Source organism: Ranitomeya imitator, unplaced genomic scaffold (genome assembly GCF_032444005.1).
Source record: "Ranitomeya imitator isolate aRanImi1 unplaced genomic scaffold, aRanImi1.pri SCAFFOLD_194, whole genome shotgun sequence".
In the NCBI taxonomy this organism is placed as follows: Eukaryota; Metazoa; Chordata; class Amphibia; order Anura; family Dendrobatidae; genus Ranitomeya; species Ranitomeya imitator.
In genome coordinates, this window is record NW_027193317.1 from 291,751 (window position 1) to 312,293 (window position 20,543).

At 44.7% G+C, this 20,543-nt stretch overlaps 1 protein-coding gene across 4 annotated transcripts in view; it reads right to left on the reverse strand.

The window, feature by feature from the left end:
- LOC138653070 (polyadenylate-binding protein 1-like) overlaps window positions 1-20,543 on the reverse strand; it is a 29,956-nt gene that overhangs the window by 2,929 nt on the left and 6,484 nt on the right. For 2 of the 4 annotated variants that reach the window (XM_069743184.1, XM_069743183.1), the window contains exons 5-10: window positions 14,619-14,755; window positions 14,219-14,313; window positions 12,921-13,058; window positions 12,733-12,828; window positions 12,158-12,424; window positions 11,781-11,929 (exon numbers count right to left, since the gene is read on the reverse strand). In XM_069743184.1, the coding sequence (XP_069599285.1) occupies window positions 11,840-11,929; window positions 12,158-12,424; window positions 12,733-12,828; window positions 12,921-13,058; window positions 14,219-14,313; window positions 14,619-14,755 (823 nt within the window). In that variant the 3' untranslated portion in view covers window positions 11,781-11,839. Of the gene's footprint in view, window positions 1-11,761; window positions 11,930-12,157; window positions 12,425-12,732; window positions 12,829-12,920; window positions 13,059-14,218; window positions 14,314-14,618; window positions 14,756-20,543 lie in introns of those variants that run through there. The other 2 variants (XM_069743182.1, XM_069743181.1) reach the window with 2 other exon arrangements.

A 20,543-nucleotide genomic window follows, 5' to 3' on the forward strand; every position in this document is an offset into this window, starting at 1 on the left:
CCACCTTTTGCTTTGATGACTGCTTTGCACACACTTGGCATTCTCTTGATGAGCTTCAAGAGGTAGTCACCGGGAATGGTCTTCCAACAATCTTGAAGGAGTTCCCAGAGAAGCTTAGCACTTGTTGGCCCTTTTGCCTTCACTCTGCGGTCCAGCTCACTCCAAACCACTGTAGAGGCCAGGTCATCTGGCGTAGCACCCTATCACTCTCCTTCTTGGTCAAATAGCCCTTACACATCCTGGAGGTGTGTTTGGGGTCATTGTCCTGTTGAAAAATAAATGATGGTCCATCTAAACGCAAACCGGATGGAATAGCATGCTGCTGCAAGATGCTGTGGTAGCCATGCTGGTTCAGTATGCCTTCAATTTTAAATAAATCCCCAACAGTGTCACCAGCAAAGCACCCCCCACACCATCACACGTCCTCCTTCACGGTGGGAACCAGGCATGTAGAGTCCATCCGTTCACCTCTTCTGCGTCGCACAAAGACACGGTGGTTGGAACCAAAGATCTCAAATTTGGACTCATCAGACCAAAGCACATATTTCCACTGGTCTAATGTCCATTCCTTGTGTTCTTTAGCCCAAACAAGTCTCTTCTGCTTGTTGCCTGTCCTTAGCAGTGGTTTCCTAGCAGCTATTTTACCATGAAGGCCTGCTGCACAAAGTCTCCTCTTAACAGTTGTTGTAGAGATGTGTCTGCTGCTAGAACTCTGTGGTGTTGACCTGGTCTCTAATCTGAGCTGCTTTTAATCTGCGATTTCTGAGGCTGGTGACTCAGATAAACTTATTCTCAGAAGCAGAGGTGACTCTTGGTCTTCCTTTCCTGGGGCGGTCCTCATGTGAGACAGTTTCTTTGTAGTGCATGATGGTTTTTGCAACTGCACTTGGGGACACTTTCAAAGTTTTCCCAATTTTTCGGACTGACTGACCTTCATTTCTTAAAGTAATGATGGCCACTTGTTTTTCTTTACTTAGCTGCTTTTTTCTTGCCATAATACAAATTCTAACAGTCTATTCAGTAGGACTATCAGCTGTGTATCCACCAGACTTCTGCTCAACCCAATTGATGGTCCCAACCCCATTTATAAGGCAAGAAATCCCACTTATTAAACCTGACAGGGCACACCTGTGAAGTGAAAATCATTCCCGGTGACTACCTCTAGAAGCTCATCAAGACAATGTCAAGAATGTGCAAAGCAGTCATCAAAGCAAAAGGTGGCTACTTTGAAGAACCTAGAATATAAGATATATTTTGAGTTATTTCACACTTTTTTGTTAAGTATATAATTCCACATGTATTAATTCATAGTTTTGATGCCTTCAGTGTGAATTTACAATTTTCAGAGTCATGAAAATACAGAAAAGTATTTAAATGAGAAGGTGTGTCCAAACTTTTGGTCTGTACTCTATATATGTTTCATTTTTTTATGTTATATATTTTTTTCATTTTCTTTCTTTTTCAATAATTTGTGCCTTCACATGCTTTTCACCCTTCTTTATTAATTTAATTCATTTAATTTTTTAGCCATTTTGTGCTTCTGTGTATCGCAATCATTGCCGATGCATATTAGCCTCATAGTTGATATTTTCTGTGCTATCTTTCTATGTTTAGTCCATATATTATTCAATCTATTTATATCAATGAATAATTGCAATATAGTCGCTCAGGCTCACCTTTTTTATGTTGATAACAGATATACTGCGCGTACGCTAACAAATTCATTATGTGTTTGTATTTTACTGTCTGTCTGATCCTGGTGTTGCTAGGTGACGGCGCCCGCGCTTTTGCGGCTTTGTTTTGGGCCTGTGCTGCTAGTCACAATTCATAGCGCGACCCGCGCACGCGTCACGTGGCAATCTCTGCATGCGCGATTGTACTTTCAACTGACTTTATTGACTATTGACGACAGACGGACACTGACAAGATGGCTGCTACCATGTGCTTTCTGTCTGCTCCCTTGCCAGCCGGCTTTCTCTCCAGGTGATTAACTTACTAATTGATATGTTTGTATATATATACACAGTATACAGTGGGGCAAAAAAGTATTTAGTCAGTCAGCAATAGTGCAAGTTCCACCACTTAAAAAGATGAGAGGCGTCTGTAATTTACATCATAGGTAGACCTCAACTATGGGAGACAAACTGAGAAAAAAAATTCCAGAAAATCAGATTGTCTGTTTTTTTATCATTTTATTTGCATATTATGGTGGAAAATAAGTATTTGGTCAGAAACAAAATTTCATCTCAATACTTTGTAATATATCCTTTGTTGGCAGTGACAGAGGTCAAACGTTTTCTGTAAGTCTTCACAAGGTTGCCACACACTGTTGTTGGTATGTTGGCCCATTCCTCCATGCAGATCTCCTCTAGAGCAGTGATGTTTTTGGCTTTTCGCTTGGCAACACGGACTTTCAACTCCCTCCAAAGGTTTTCTATTGGGTTGAGATCTGGAGACTGGCTAGGCCACTCCAGGACCTTGAAATGCTTCTTACGAAGCCACTCCTTCGTTGCCCTGGCGGTGTGCTTTGGATCATTGTCAGCTGGTACTCCATTACTGCTGCCTGCTGCTCACACAACCGCTCCAACATATGTAACGTTGAATTCTACCTGGTGGGTAGGTCACATATGATGCGATGTTCCGGAAGGCGGAATCAGTGCTGCAGAGCTGCAATGCGCGATCTTGCCATGCTGGAACGCCGCAAGTGAGCACACTCAAGGCGGACCTTGTGCAGCAGTGCATCAAGATCCGGATAGTCCCTCAAAGAACTCTGCACGACCAAGTTGAGCACATGTGCCAGACATGGGATGTGAGTGAGATTGCCTAGGCCCAGAGCTGCCACCAGATTTCGGCCATTGTCACACTCTACCATGCCTGGCTGGAGATTCGCTGGCACAAACCACACGTCGCTCTCCTAATTGATGGCATTCCAGAGCTCCTGTGCTGTGTGGCTTCGATTCCCCAAAGAAATTAATTTCAATACGGCCTGTTGACGTTTGGCCATGACTGTGTTCATATCGGTCGTAACAGGTAAGCCTTCACGGTTCCATGTGGAGGTAGACTGTGATGGCTCCTGCAGCAATGATTCAGAGGAACTGGAGTATGAGGAGTCAATGTGTACAGACTGGATTCCTGCAATCCTTGGAGTTGGCAGAACATGTACAGCGCCACTCTCAAGATCTGTACCCGGCTCCACAACAATTACCCAATGGGCAGTGAGGGAAAGGTATCCTCCCAGTCCATGGTTACTGGTCCACACATCGGTGGTCAGGTGGACCTGGCTACTGACGCGTTTAGTAGCGCATGTTTAATTTTTCCCTCCACATGCTTTTGCAGGGCAGGGACGGCTTGCCTGCTGAAATAAAAGCGGCTGGGCACGTTGTACTGTGGGACTGCCAATGCCATGAAGTTACGGAAGGTGTCAGTCTCCACCAGCCTGAATGAGAGCATTTCAAGGGACAGTAGTTTTGCAATGCCTGCATTCAGAGCCTGTGCTCGGGGGTGATTTGCTGAGTATGGGCGCCTTTTCTCCCATGTCTGTGCTACCGATGGCTGTAGAGGCCTCCTGGTGTAGTCTCACCGGATGCTTCCTGTCGCCCCTGTGCAGTATTGGGGGCCCCTTTTCTTTTCTGCCCTGTGACCCCTGTATGTGGAAGGGAGACCTGTGTATCTAATAGTTTAACAAACCTTTCTCTCGTTTAGTACTGGGCCCTGTCCTGGGTTCAACCACCGGAGGGAGCCCAAGAGCAGAATTCACAACAGGGGGCTGCCTATCCTTTGGGGATCTGCTCTGAGGCAAGATAGTATTCCTATTTCCACCTTTAGGGGTATTTAGTTCTCCGGCTGTGTCGAGGTGTCTAGGTTTTGTTAGGCACACCCCACGGCTACTTCTAGTTGCGGTGATAAGATCAGGGTTTGCGGTCAGTATAGTTACCACCTACTCCAGTGAAAGTTTTCATGCTGCTCCAAGGTAACCTGATCATAACAAAGCTCCCTCTGTAGGACTGTGGGTTTCGGTAACTGCGGCCTGCTCGCGGCCTTACAACTTATTTTTTCATGTGGACCTTCTGCTGCATATCTGAGTTCCAGCACCATTAGCTGGTTCTTTAGCAGTCAATCTTGAATAGGTCCCCCTGGGTTTCAGTACTGTCAGCTGGTTCCAGCCAGAGCCTTTGGCTTAGGTGCCTCCTTCTCAGTATCCGAGTTCCAACAACGTCTGGTGGTCCTTGGTAGTGCTTTCTGGCACGGGTACCTCCTGCTTAGTAACTGGGTTCCAGAACCATCAGCTGGTCCTCGGTAGTTCCACTGGCTCTTGTACCTTCTGCTACCCATCCGGGTTCCAGTACCGTCAGCTTGTTCCAGGCAGAGCCTTTGGCTTAGGTGCCTCCTTCTCGGCATCCGAGTTGCACCAACGTCTGGTGGTCCTTGGTAGTGCCTTCTGGCACGGGTACCTCCTGCTTAGTAACTGGGTTCCAGAACCATCAGCTGGTTCTCGGTAGTTCCATTGGCTCTTGTACCTTCTGCTACCCATCCGGGTTCCAGTACCATCAGCTGGTTCTCGGCAGTGTCTTTTGCTCTTGTACCTTCTGCTACCCATCCTGGTTCCAGTACCGTCAGCTGATTCCAGGCAGAGCCTTTGGCTTTGGTGCCTCCTTCTCGGTATCTGAGATCCACCAACGTCTGGTGTTCCTTGGTAGTGCTTTCTGGCATGGGTACCTCCTGCTTAGTAACCGGGTTCCAGTACCATCAGCTGGTCCTCGGTAGTTCCATTGGCTCTTGTACCTTCTGCTACCCATCCTGGTTCCAGTACCGTCAGCTGGTTCTTGGCAGTGTCTTTGGCTCTTGTACCTTCTGCTACCCATCCTGGTTCCAGTACCATCAGCTGGTCCCAGGCAGGGCCTTTGGCTTTGGTGCCTCCTTCTCGGTATCCGAGATCAACCAACTTCTGGTGGTTCTTGGTAGTGCTTTCTGGCACGGGTACCTCCTGCTTAGTAACCGGGTTCCAGTACCATCAGCTGGTCCTCGGTAGTTCCATTGGCTCTTGTACCTTCTGCTACCCATCCTGGTTCCAGTACCGTCAGCTGGTTCCAGGCAGAGCCTTTGGCTTAGGTGCCTCCTTCTCGGTATCCGAGTTCCATCAACGTCTGGGGTCCTTGGTAGTGCTTTCTGGCACGGGTACCTCCTGCTTAGTAACCGGGTTCCAGTACCATCAGCTGGTCCTCGGTAGTTCCATTGGCTCTTGTACCTTCTGCTACCCATCCGGGTTCCAGTACCGTCAGCTGGTTCTCGGCAGTGTCTTTGGCTCTTGTACCTTCTGCTACCCATCCTGGTTCCAGTACCGTCAGCTGGTTCTAGGCAGAGCCTTTGGCTTTGGTGCTTCCTTTCCGGTATCCGAGATCCAACAACGTCTGGTGGTCCATGGTAGTGCTTTCTGACACGGGTACCTCCTGCTTAGTAACCGGGTTCTAGTACCATCAGCTGGTCCTCGGCAGTTCCATTGGCTCTTGTACCTTCTGCTACCCATCCGGGTTCCAGTACCGTCAGCTGGTTCTCGGCAGTGTCTTTGGCACGCGTACTCCCTCCTGCCCAGCCTGGTTCCAGCACGCCAGCTGTTTCTGGGTAGTGTCAAGGTCACTTTGCCTCCAATACGTTGTCTAGTCAGCTGGTTCCAGGCAGAGCCTTTGGCTTAGGTGCCTCCTTCTCGGTATCCGAGTTCCACCAATGTCTGGTGGTCCTTGGTAGTGCTTTCTGGCACGGGTACCTCCTGCTTAGTAACCGGGTTCCAGTACCATCAGCTGGTCCTCGGTAGTTCCATTGGCTCTTGTACCTTCTGCTACCCATCCGGGTTCCAGTACCGTCAGCTGGTTCTCGGCAGTGTCTTTGGCTCTTGTACCTTCTGCTACCCATCCTGGTTCCAGTACCATCAGCTGGTTCCAGGCAGAGCCTTTGGCTTTGGTGCATCCTTCCCGGTATCTGAGATCCACCAACGTCTGGTGGTCCTTGGTATTGCTTTCTGACACGGGTACCTCCTGCTTAGTAACCGGGTTCCAGTACCATCAGCTGGTCCTCGGCAGTTCCATTGGCTCTTGTACCTTCTGCTACCCATCCGGGTTCCAGTACTGTCAGCTGGTTCTCGGCAGTGTCTTTGGCACGGGTACTCCCTCCTGCCCAGCCTGGTTCCAGCACGCCAGCTGTTTCCGGGTAGTGTCAAGGTCACTTTGCCTCCAATACGTTGTCCTGTCGGGTTGCGGTCGGGTTAGCCGACTCCATGGTGCCTGCAGTTTAGATGCTTCCTATGTGGGCTGCGGGATCTGGCAATCAAGGCTGGTTCCATAGTGCCAAGTGGACAAGCTCCCCCTGTAGGACTGTGGGTTTCGGTAACTGCGGTCAACTCGCGGCCTTGCAACTTTTTTTTCATGTGGACCTTCTGCTGCCTACCGTCAGCTGGTTCCAGGCAGAGCCTTTGGCTTTGGTGCCTCCTTCTCGGTATCCGAGTTCCACCAACGTCTGGTGGTCCTTGGTAGTGCTGTCTGGCACGGGTACCTCCTGCTTAGTAACCGTGTTCCAGTACCATCAGCTGGTCCTCAGTAGTTCCACTGGCTCTTGTACCCTCTGCTACCCATCCTGGTTCAAGTACCGTCAGCTGGTTCCAGGCAGAGCCTTTGGCTTAGGTGCCTCCTTCTCGGTATCCGAGTTCCACCAATGTCTGGTGGTCCTTGGTAGTGCTTTCTGGCACGGGTACCTCCTGCTTAATAACCGGGTTCCACTACCATCAGCTGGTCCTCGGTAGTTCCATTGGCTCTTGTACCTTCTGCTACCCATCCTGGTTCAAGTACCGTCAGCTGGTTCCAGGCAGAGCCTTTGGCTTAGGTGCCTCCTTCTCGGTATCCGAGTTCCACCAATGTCTGGTGGTCCTTGGTAGTGCTTTCTGGCACGGGTACCTCCTGCTTAGTAACCGGGTTCCAGTACCATCAGCTGGTCCTCGGTAGTTCCATTGGCTCTTGTACCTTCTGCTACCCATCCTGGTTCAAGTACCGTCAGCTGGTTCCAGGCAGAGCCTTTGGCTTAGGTGCCTCCTTCTCGGTATCCGAGTTCCACCAATGTCTGGTGGTCCTTGGTAGTGCTTTCTGGCACGGGTACCTCCTGCTTAGTAACCGGGTTCCAGTACCATCAGCTGGTCCTCGGTAGTTCCATTGGCTCTTGTACCTTCTGCTACCCATCCGGGTTCCAGTACCGTCAGCTGGTTCTCGGCAGTGTCTTTGGCACGGGTACTCCCTCCTACGGTATCATGTCCTAGGGTCACATAGATGCATTATTGTACATGGATGGGGGTGTTATCATTGTTGCTTTTAAATGTTTTTAGTCATGTTTGTGCTTTGGTGATAATAAAGTAGTTTTTGATATTTTTTGTACCTCGGGTGTGGACTTTCTACATACACATTAGTCTTTCCTCCAGTTATTGCTCCTCCTTTCTATGCGTTAGTAGCACCCTGTGATTATAATTGCATTTGAAATATATACTGTGGTGCACCCTGCCCTTTATTGTTTAGCCAGACTTGAAGATTGATGTTCACCAGAGGAAACCATCTATCATGAAGGAGCTGGAGCAGTTTTGCCTTCAGGAATGGTCAAAAATCCCAGTGGCAAGATGTGGAACGCTCATAGAGACTTATCCAAAGCGACTTGCAACCATTATTGCCTCAAAAGGAGGCTCCACAAAGTACTGACTTTAGGGGGATGAATAGTTATGCACACTGAAGTTGTCAGGTATTTTGTCCCATTTGTTGCTTACTTCACAATAAAAAAAACCAAATCTTCACAATTGTAGGCATGTTCTTTACATGAACTGATGGACACCATCAAAAAAACCCAGAAAGGGTTAAACTTGCAGGAGTGAAGTGAGGCGCCCCATAAGTGGAGAGTGGTCAGAGAGACTCGGAGGTAAGTATTCTATTCTTCCCATCATTCCCACAGCTGCGGAATTACATAGTAACAAACCTATACGGGACAATTAGCTGTGGACAGCATAATAACAGGAAAAAGTCTTAACTTTAGGGTAAGGTAATGGCCAAACATCTAAGTGCTACCTCCTCTAACTTCTTTCCAAAGGAGTAAGTCCCTCCCGCATCCCAGCTAAACTCATAGCCAATGTATCGTATTGTTGAAGTCATCCATTAGTACTAGGGGGCAGCCAGGGGCTTTACTAACAAAATTCGATTATTTTCTGAAGGACCGTTCCTGTGTATGGAGGAGAGATATAAACCGCATCAATAAGGATTAAAATATTATAGAATCTCCCCCGCAGACAGATGTATCGTCCCTTTTTAGCTATTTCTTGGTCAATACAGTGAAAGGGAATTGTATGATTAATTAAAATACTAACTCCGCGTGAATATTTGGAGAATGTTGCATGATAGCTCGAGCCCACTTAGGCTGGGGTTAATAGATATATATTATGCTCCTTCATGTGAGTCTCTTGGAGGCATAATATTACGTGCTGACATTTCTTCATGGTATCGAAGATCGCCTTCCTTTTATCAGGTTCATGTACTCCCCTTACGTTCCACGACAATAAGGTAATCTTTTTAGCCTTGAGAGTCAGCCTTGTGGAATAGATAGGGGTATTCCAGAAAAGGCTATCTCCATCGGTGGCATTGCACAAGATTAGAAGAACCACTCTAGATCTGATGTAAACCTAAACAGCAATCTGAGGGCCGGTTGTGCCCCCTTTATGCTTCAACATAACCCAAATTTCAACACTAACATTTTGGCCACTGCGACCATGCCCTAACAGGCGCTCTCTAAGGGACCAGGGCCTAAGTCGAAACCTTGGATGTAGCAGTCACAATGGGGGTAACCAAGCAACCTTCTAAATTCTCCATCGTTCTAAAGTAGCAAAACTAAAGAAGGATATTGAATTCATAGCAGCAACCCACAGGTGGGCCAGATATTACCTAGAGTAGGAGCAAACCATTGTCCACAGTTGTTTTTTTATTTTCCACGAACTGCGCACTTCTCTTCTGTACATCAGCAAAATAATCTGTGAATATGGAGATTCTTGGACCATTTATGGAGCTTCATAGGATGGTATCCCTATAGTGAAGTATCTTGGCCAGGACTGTGCATGGCTGACTTCCAGGCGGTAGTGGCCTTGTCTGCACCCGTTCCACTGCAAAGAGGGGGCTAAGAGTATCCTTCCCACACACCATCACTAGCCAGGTTTCAAAGAATTCTGTGGTCTTTGCGCCCTAGGATTTTTAAGGGACTCCAACAATCCAGATATTTTTCCTGCACGGGCGGTTCTCCAAATCATCCTGGTTGATGCGATTTGCCTCTGATAACTTGGTGTGTTGCTGCAAATCTTGCCTCATTGGAAGTAGGATGTCCTATAATTCATTAACGCTCTTCCCGAGGTCTGTGGTCCTCTCTGAGATACTGCGTATATCTTGTCTGACCACTGAAATGTTCTTCATAATTCCTCCTACCTGCAGCACCAGAGATGAAAGAGAGCTACTACAATCCCCAATGGCTTGCATGATATCTTGGGCTCTGTAGCTGCTAGTTGGCATGTAGGAGAAACAGCATGGACTCCCCGGTTCTCATCTGGTTCATACTCAGGCTGATCTGTAGTAAGCAGGTGGGAGAAGGAATTTGGGTCTGGATGAATCCCTCTCAACGTGTCATCCCGTTTCTTCCACTCCTGATCTTGCAAATCTTTCTAAACTAGCCACATCCTCCTTTTAGTGCTCACCCGCTCAGCTTGCACTCTCTGCCACAATTGTGTCGACCCCACCTTGTAGATTGCACTCCTGGCCTTTGAGCACGTTCCCTTTCTTCATGGCGGGCTCCGTGCCAGGGAAAAGGCTGTTTACAGTGTCCAGGCATAAGCAGGTAAGTATACCCGACCAGAGGGTGAAAAAAAGGGCAGCTTGAGGATCGTATAAGGATCTGCACACGGAGCTGACCGGGCATGCATCCTCTCACATCGCTGGCAGACCATGCCCCCACGGCAAGTGCAAATCTTAAAAATGGTGAGGACTGGTATAGTAGACCACAGAGTTTATGTAATATCGCTGTATAGACTGTGATGTGCACTAGTAAGGTTTAGCGGGAGAAGACACTCGGCGTACACACTAAACCCCATTCTCACAATACATTGAACATACTTTGGGAAAGCAACCACAGCCAATATAGCAAAGCCAAAGAAGATCTCCCAAGCAGGAATGAGATTAAAATGCCTTTATTATATATACACTTGGCAATAAGTAACAATGATAAAAGACACAAATGTGCACAATGGGATTATTTGTATAATAAAATCAATATGAATAATAGTACAGACTGACCCCTTGAAAATTATATCCTATATTATACTACCATGACAGGTTTAAACATCGCCCCAGGATGACATATATTATTAGCTGGATTTATATATAAAAAAAGACTTTCTGCATATATTGCAAGTACAGACCTATAGATACAAAATGTGCAAAATTGGTAGCAAATAGTAATTTATGTGCAATAAAGCAATATAAAGTGCAACAGGAGGGGGAAGGGAAAAAGGTCAATTATAACCATACAGTGTACTGAATATGTCAGTATATACACCTTATTATAACACGTGCACAACTATGTCAGAAAAAATAAAAAAACTTTTTTTGTGCAAAGAGAAAAAAAGGGGGGTTATATATACCCATAAGATATGCTGGATTATACCAGAAAGTGCTATGTGCAAAAAGAAAGTGTAAAAACTGAAAAAAAGCCACAATTGCAGGTTACACTATTCTAAGAGGAGTGTATACTAAACCATACTGCACAAAAATAGGTCTATAAGAAAGTATCAAATATATCTATATATTTCCAATAGTACTAATTATAGTGGCCAAAAAAATAAAAGAGCAGCTAAATCACCACCATAAAGTCACCACTGGCACACTCTGACCACCAGAGGGCCGGATACTAATCACTATGGTGTAATGCAGGGGGATGTACTTAAATCTTTAAATATACCTGTGAGGTCAGCTGAATCCCAAAGAAACGCACCCCGACGCGCGTTTCGGATTACTCCTTCTATCCTCTTAGAATAGTGTAACCTGCAATTGTGGCTTTTTTTCAGTTTTTACACTTTCTTTTTGCACATAGCACTTTCTGGTATAATCCAGCATATCTTATGGGTATATATAACCCCCCTTTTTTTCTCTTTGCACAAAAAAAGTTTTTTTATTTTTTCTGACATAGTTGTGCACGTGTTATAATAAGGTGTATATACTGACATATTCAGTACACTGTATGGTTATAATTGACCTTTTTCCCTTCCCCCTCCTGTTGCACTTTATATTGCTTTATTGCACATAAATTACTATTTGCTACCAATTTTGCACATTTTGTATCTATAGGTCTGTACTTGCAATATATGCAGAAAGTCTTTTTTTATATATAAATCCAGCTAATAATATATGTCATCCTGGGGCGATGTTTAAACCTGTCATGGTAGTATAATATAGGATATAATTTTCAAGGGGTCAGTCTGTACTATTATTCATATTGATTTTATTATACAAATAATCTCATTGTGCACATTTGTGTCTTTTATCATTGTTACTTATTGCCAAGTGTATATATAATAAAGGCATTTTAATCTCATTCCTGCTTGGGAGATCTTCTTTGGCTTTGCTATATTGGCTGTGGTTGCTTTCCCTTGGTACGGTGGTGGTTTCCACATTTCTCTCCACAGGACACTAGTCACTGACACTTGTAATTATAATTTTAATATTCTTTTAATATTCTTTTATTGATTTGTTATTTATCATACAGTGATTGGTGTACCTGGGGCTGTTACTTAATTGAACATACTTTGTGGTGTCCGGCTAGGACTTGGCACAACCTGCGGTTTCGGTACTGTATGACAGCATCCTGCATGGTTCTGGACCTAAAAACAAGTTTAGGTTGTAATAAATGGATTGTATATCGTTAGAAAAACATGGCTACTTTCTTTCTGTAACAGTTCCCATCTTTCCACACGTCGAGTGTGGTTTTGTAACTCAGCCCTATTCTCTCGAATGGAGCTGATCTGCAAGACCAGCCACAACCTTAGAACAAGGATGGCACTGTTTCTGTAAGAAAGCTTTCTGTAGGTTGTTTTTATCTGGAGACTTACTTGTGAAGCAGGTGGCATTATAAAGCTGGGAGGTGGTGGTGGTTGGTAGGTATTGATGACTTGGTTGGGTACAATTCGGATATGATCCATCTTCTTCTGGTTGGCTAGAGGAGCTAGCCGATCCTTCTTACACTGTGCAAAGGCGACATACAATGGCTTGGAGTCTACAATCCTTCCGTTCATCTCTGTGACCGCTTTGGTTGCTTCCTCGGGAGCGGAGAAGCAGACAAAACCAAACCCTTTGCTGCGTCTACCTTCCATCATGACCTGAAATATTACATCACCTGACATCCTTACAATGAAACATAGGAAAATAAATAGTACACCCTCACCTAAGAAGGTTCACGCTAAAGGGTCATTCCCGACATTGAAAGTTATCATCTACTCATCACTCTATTCCTAAAGGATCCATGGGGTCCCAGCAGTAAGACCACCGCAAATCCACAAGTTATCACCTCTCCTATGTATCGATGAAAACGTCTAATGTTGGCCATAAGTATAACCCTTAATGTTACGTAGATGAAAATGAATGTGAGGATAGAAAGAAGAAAGAAGCAGATACAAGCTGAGCTCACCTTAGCACTGATGATGGTGCCATAACGGGAAAACACCTGATGCAGTAGCCTGTCATCAATGCAATCTGCAAGATTGTTAATGTAGAGATTGACACCCTAAAATTAGAAGAAGAAAAAAGTTATTAAAAATGCAGAATTTTTTTCAAACACTCACACAAATTAAATACAAAGGGAGTGAAGTCACTCACCTGGGAACTGGTGATCCATTCTTGGTTTATTTGCTCGAACGTCCTCCTAACCTCTGGTTGTCTTTCCAACTTCTTCTGGGCTCTTCCAACATAAATGGCCTTACCATTCACATCTTTACCATTCATTTCATTCACGGCCTTATAGAAGTAGGAAAATAGTTACTTTACTCCCATACGTTGGTCACAAGAACAAGATCTCTCACCCTGAGGGATCAGGACACCATTTCCTACGGACTGTCATTTTTTGATCTCCTAAGGACAGGGTTTCATCCCATCCTGAGAGAGCTGATCTTCCCCTGGTTCTTTGTTCACATGGTGCACACCTGACTATTGTAGATTGCAAAATGATTGCAACCTATATTATCCTCGCCAGGAGGGGTATTCCCATCTTAGGCATTGATGGCGTAATCATCTGATGCTATCCCTGCCTGATAGATAAGGTTCCAGAGGTGGCACCCGATCTCAAGAAAAGGGGTCCCTCAACCTCCAACCTGTCTGGATGGCCAGTGGATGGCTGCTGCATCCAGGTGGAGAATGAAGAGGTGGTTGCACATGTACACATCCTTAGATAGCTGAGCACACGCACAGCCACGCCACTTCCCACAGGGACCCCTGTTTTGTGGGTATTCAGTAAATGTCTGAAAAAGTAAAACCCCCTTAGAGTATGTGCAACTGAGTCTTTTTGCTGAGTTTTTGAAGCAGGAACTACCAAGTTTGTGAGGAGTTTTGAGTCTCAGAGGAGGATTCAGAGAGTTTCCGCTCAGTGGCTGTGTGCATACATCATCTTTTTCAAGTGGATTCCGAGCGGAATCCATCTGAAAAAGTGTCTCAAAAGCTCTTAAAAAAATTAACATAATACACAGCAGTGTCAAAATCCATTACTCTGCCCATGTTCAGTATTTTGTTACTTCTTTTCACTGCTTCAGGGTTTGGAAACCTTGGAGCAATTAAAAGAGGTAACATGTTTATTCTCTCATAATGAAGATATAAGGGAGAAGATGTCAGAGCAAAAATAGGAAAAAAAAAGCCACCGACTGAAGTAGCTTCACCTGAGAAAAGTCGGCAGCTGCGCCAGAATCTAATGCACATAGGCAATTTCTGCTCCAAAATGTAAAACAATGCCGTAGGGGTATAGGCCCTGAGATCCCAACTAACAGTACAAAGGGGAATGCTGTCTCACGAGAGTGGTATACAGACTGATAAATGATTATTGCTGCTCATCTTCCACCAACTTAGACGGCCTACAATAACAGAGATACCAATCCTGACTCCAGATATTTCGTAAGTCTCCATCTCACTTTTAGGGCGTCCTCGTGTTTCTTAAAGCTCACAAAGCCGAATCCCTTGGACGTCCCATTTTGATCAGTCATGACTTTAACGCTCCGTGTAGGCCCTAAAGTGAGAGTATTGCCCAAATTTAGGTTTCGGAAGCTTTAGGACAACCCATATATAAGTCTGACTTCAGAAGACTGTATTGTGGCCATATTTTATTCTTTGTGTTATTGCTCGATGTCCCGACCCATCAGCGGGCCTCCTGGCCCAGAACGTACATCATAAATGGCTGCGATGCGGTTACCTCAGGTTATGAGACCCGCTGATGGGTCGGGACGTGGAGCAATAATACAGAGAATAAAATATGGCCACAATACGGTCTTCTGAAATAACCGTGATTCTCGTAGCTACACGATTCATATTTACCGTATTTGCTGAACAATTCCTTGAGCCGTTCATCGTCCATATTTTCTCCAAAGTTATTGATGTAAACATTAGTGTATAAAGAACTGGCAACAACTTCAGGTTCTCGTTTGTGACTGGACTTGGAATGTTCAATATACCTTTACAGAGAATGCAGACACGTTTATCCAAAATTGTTATTTACAAGCGGCAAAAAAACTCCAAACATTTAGCCCACTTTCACCCGATCAGTATTCAGTCAGTATTTGTAGCCAAAACCAGGAGAGGAACTATCAGAGGAAAAGTGTGATAGAAACACCTGCACCACTTCTGGATTTATCACCTGCTCCTGGTTTTGGCTACAAATACTGAGCGTGTGAACGTGGCCTTAGAGGGGTATTCCTATGTAGATATTTGTATATACAGTGGGGCAAAAAAGTATTTAGTCAGTCAGCAATAGTGCAAGTTCCACCACTTAAAAAGATGAGAGGCGTCTGTAATTTACATCATAGGTAGACCTCAACTATGGGAGACAAACTGAGAAAAAAAAATCCAGAAAATCACATTGTCTGTTTTTTTAACATTTTATTTGCATATTATGGTGGAAAATAAGTATTTGGTCAGAAACAAACAATCAAGATTTCTGGCTCTCACAGACCTGTAACTTCTTCTTTAAGAGTCTCCTCTTTCCTCCACTCATTACCTGTAGTAATGGCACCAGTTTAAACTTGTTATCAGTATAAAAAGACACCTGTGCACACCCTCAAACAGTCTGACTCCAAACTCCACTATGGTGAAGACCAAAGAGCTGTCAAAGGACACCAGAAACAAAATTGTAGCCCTGCACCAGGCTGGGAAGACTGAATCTGCAATAGCCAACCAGCTTGGAGTGAAGAAATCAACAGTGGGAGCAATAATTAGAAAATGGAAGACATACAAGACCACTGATAATCTCCCTCGATCTGGGGCTCCACGCAAAATCCCACCCCGTGGGGTCAGAATGATCACAAGAACGGTGAGCAAAAATCCCAGAACCACGCGGGGGGACCTAGTGAATGAACTGCAGAGAGCTGGGACCAATGTAACAAGGCCTACCATAAGTAACACACTACGCCACCATGGACTCAGATCCTGCAGTGCCAGACGTGTCCCACTGCTTAAGCCAGTACATGTCCGGGCCCGTCTGAAGTTTGCTAGAGAGCATTTGGATGATCCAGAGGAGTTTTGGGAGAATGTCCTATGGTCTGATGAAACCAAACTGGAACTGTTTGGTAGAAACACAACTTGTCGTGTTTGGAGGAAAAAGAATACTGAGTTGCATCCATCAAACACCATACCTACTGTAAAGCATGGTGGTGGAAACATCATGCTTTGGGGCTGTTTCTCTGCAAAGGGGCCAGGACGACTGATCCGGGTACATGAAAGAATGAATGGGGCCATGTATCGTGAGATTTTGAGTGCAAACCTCCTTCCATCAGCAAGGGCATTGAACATGAAACGTGGCTGGGTCTTTCAACATGACAATGATCCAAAGCACACCGCCAGGGCAATGAAGGAGTGGCTTCGTAAGAAGCATTTCAAGGTCCTGGAGTGGCCTAGCCAGTCTCCAGATCTCAACCCTATAGAAAACCTTTGGAGGGAGTTGAAAGTCCGTGTTGCCAAGCGAAAAGCCAAAAACATCACTGTTCTAGAGGAGATCTGCATGGAGGAATGGGCCAACATACCAACAACAGTGTGTGGCAACCTTGTGAAGACTTACAGAAAACGTTTGACCTCTGTCATGGCCAACAAAGGATACAGTGGGGCAAAAAAGTATTTAGTCAGTCAGCAATAGTGCAAGTTCCACCACTTAAAAAGATGAGAGGCGTCTGTAATTTACATCATAGGTAGACCTCAACTATGGGAGACAAACTGAGAAAAAAAAATCCAGAAAATCACATTGTCTGTTTTTTTAACATTTTATTTGCATATTATGAGGGAAAATAAGTATTTGGTCAGAAACAAAATTTCATCTCAATACTTTGTAATATATCCTTTGTTGCCAATGACAGAGGTCAAACGTTTTCTGTAAGTCTTCACAAGGTTGCCACACACTGTTGTTGGCCCATTCCTCCATGCAGATCTCCTCTAGAGCAGTGATGTTTTTGGCTTTTCGCTTGGCAACACGGACTTTCAACTCCCTCCAAAGGTTTTTTTATAGGGTTGAGATCTGGAGACTGGCTAGGCCACTCCAGGACCTTGAAATGCTTCTTACGAAGCCACTCCTTCGTTGCCCTGGCGATGTGCTTTGGATCATTGTCATGTTGAAAGACCCAGCCACGTTTCATCTTCAATGCCCTTGCTGATGGAAGGAGGTTTGCACTCAAAATCTCACGATACATGGCCCCATTCATTCTTTCATGTACCCGGATCAGTCGTCCTGGCCCCTTTGCAGAGAAACAGCCCCAAAGCATGATGTTTCCACCACCATGCTTTACAGTAGGTATGGTGTTTGATGGATGCAACTCAGTATTCTTTTTCCTCCAAACACGACAAGTTGTGTTTCTACCAAACAGTTCCAGTTTGGTTTCATCAGACCATAGGACATTCTCCCAAAACTCCTCTGGATCATCCAAATACTCTCTAGCAAACTTCAGACGGGCCCGGACATGTACTGGCTTAAGCAGTGGGACACGTCTGGCACTGCAGGATCTGAGTCCATGGTGGCGTAGTGTGTTACTTATGGTAGGCCTTGTTACATTGGTCCCAGCTCTCTGCAGTTCATTCACTAGGTCCCCCCGCATGGTTCTGGGATTTTTGCTCACCGTTCTTGTGATCATTCTGACCCCACGGGGTGGGATTTTGCGTGGAGCCCCAGATCGAGGGAGATTATCAGTGGTCTTGTATGTCTTCCATTTTCTAATTATTGCTCCCACTGTTGATTTCTTCACTCCAAGCTGGTTGGCTATTACAGATTTAGTCTTCCCAGCCTGGTGCAGGGCTACAATTTTGTTTCTGGTGTCCTTTGACAGCTCTTTGGTCTTCACCATAGTGGAGTTTGGAGTCAGACTGTTTGGGGGTGTGCACAGGTGTCTTTTTATACTGATAACAAGTTTAAACAGGTGCCATTACTACAGGTAATGAGTGGAGGAAAGAGGAGACTCTTAAAGAAGAAGTTACAGGTCTGTGAGAGCCAGAAATCTTGATTGTTTGTTTCTGACCAAATACTTATTTTCCACCATAATATGCAAATAAAATGTTAAAAAAAACAGACAATGTGATTTTCTGGATTTTTTTTTCTCAGTTTGTCTCCCATAGTTGAGGTCTACCTATGATGTAAATTACAGACGCCTCTCATCTTTTTAAGTGGTGGAACTTGCACTATTGCTGACTGACTAAATACTTTTTTGCCCCACTGTATATTACAAAGTATTGAGATGAAATTTTGTTTCTGACCAAATACTTATTTTCCACCATAATATGCAAATAAATTGTTAAAAAAACAGACAATGTGATTTTCTGGATTTTTTTTTCTCAGTTTGTCTCCCATAGTTGAGGTCTACCTATGATGTAAATTACAGACGCCTCTCATCTTTTTAAGTGGTGGAACTTGCACTATTGCTGACTGACTAAATACTTTTTTGCCCCACTGTATGTGTGTAGTATATTTATATTTATTTCTGTATATACATTGTGAAATCTCTGCCACTGTACCATTAATTGCAGAAAACATTTATTCGGATATATAGAACTGATTTTTAGTTGCAGACATTTTGGCAATGTTTGGATGTACCCATAAAAATTTGTGGCACACACACTGTCCTAGATACGTGGAGCCTGGTAGAACAGGGTCTGGGAACCCCAATTTTCCCTATAGCTGGCAGCGCGGTTATCCACCTTTGGGGACACTTTGTTTCTTACTTAAATGCATATATTCTTGGCTAAAATTTAGTTTTGCAATTGGGTTTCATTAAGAATGTTGCACCATTTGCCTTGTATAGCCTCAGTGTTGCTCTGTCTAGTGCTGGCTGCAGAATGGGTTAACTGAAAATCCAAGAGTGAGCTCATTCTAAGGCCGGCGTCACACTACCGTGTTTTACGGACGTAAGAGAGGTGCAGAAAATACGGATTGCATACGGTACAATGCTTCTCTATGCCCCTGCTCCTATCAGCCGTATTTTACTGATCCGTATTATACGGTCTTCTACAGCCGTAGAAAATCGCAGCATGCTGCGTTTGTCACCGTATTGCGCAAAAAATACGCCAATGAAAGTCTATGGGGGCCAGAAAAATACGGATTACACACGGACCAGCAGTGTGACTTGCGAGAAATACGCTGCGGTGTTAGAGAGAAAAGCCGGCAATTCAGCGCGGTGTACAGTAAAATCACACTGACAGGTTACAATAGAATAGGTAGAATAAATGTGTACACATAGAATAGGTATATATATATATATATATATTTATATATATGTCATTGAGACACATATATGTATATATTAATATTTCATACAGCGCTAGATAGCTTTAAAGCCGGTAATTCAATTGCCGGCTTTTGCTATCTCCTTCCTAAACCCGACATGATATGAGACCTGGTTTACATACAGTAAACCATCTCATATCACCATTTTTTTTGCATATTCCACACTACTAATGTTAGTAGTGTGTATGTGCAAAATTTGGGCGGAAACAATTGGCGTGGGCTCCCGCACAATTTTCTCCGCCAGAGTGGTAAAGCCAGTGAGTGTGGGCAGATATTAATAGCCTGGAGGGTCCATGGTTATTGCCCCCCCCCCCCCCCCGGCTAAAAACACCTGCCCCCCGCCACCCCAGAAAAGGCACATCTGGAAGATGCGCCTATTCTGGCACTTGGCCACTCTCTTCCCATTCCCGTGTAGCGGTGGGATATGGGGTAATGAAGGGTTAATGTCACCTTGCTATTGTAAGGTGACATTAAGCCAGATTAATAATGGAGAGGCGTCAATTATGACACCTATCCATTATTAATCCAATAGTATGAAATGGTTAAAAAACAATATCCCATACCTTCCGATGATCTGTCACGTCCCACGATGTAAATCCATCTGAAGGGGTTAAATTATTTTACAGGCAGGAGTTCTGCTATAATGCAGCTGTGCTCCTGCCTGTAAAACCCCAGCGAATGAATGGAAAGTAGGACAATGACCTGTAGTTACCTTCATTCGCGGTGATGCACCATCTGCTGGTTGTCCTCATATGACCTCGAGCGTGGGAACTTTTCAGAATATTTTCCCAGCCTCTTCCAGATGTGCCTTTTCTGGGGTGGCTGGGGGCAGATGTTTTTAGCCGGGGGGGTGGGAGGGGGGGGGGGGGGGCGAAAACCATAGACCCTCTCCAGGCTATTAATATCTGCCCTCAGTCACTGGCTTTACTACTCTGGCGGAGAAAATTGCGCGGGAGCCCACGCCAATTTTTTTCACCATTTAACCCTTTAATTTAATATCTAGAGCGCCCAAATTTTGCACATACACACTACTGACATTAGTAGTGTGTAATATGTAACAAAAATGGGGATATGAGATGGTTTACTGTATGTAAACCATGTCTCATATCATGTCGGGTTTGGGAAGGAGATAGCAAAAGCCGGCAATTGAATTACTGGCTTTAAAGCTATCTCTCGCTGGATAAAATATTAACCCCTTCATGACCTTGGGATTTTTAGTTTTTCCGTGTTCGTTTTTCACTCCCCTCCTTCCCAGAGCCATAACTTTTTTATTTTTCCGTCAATTTGGCCATGTGAGGGCTTATTTTTTGCGGGACGAGTTGTACTTTTGAACGCCATCATTGGTTTTAGCATGTCGTGTACTAGAAAACGGGAAAAAAATTCCAAGTGCAGTGAAATTGCAAAAAAAGTGCAATCCCACACTTGTTTTTTGTTTGGCTTTTTTGCTAGGTTCACTAAATGCTAAAACTGACCTGACATTATGATTC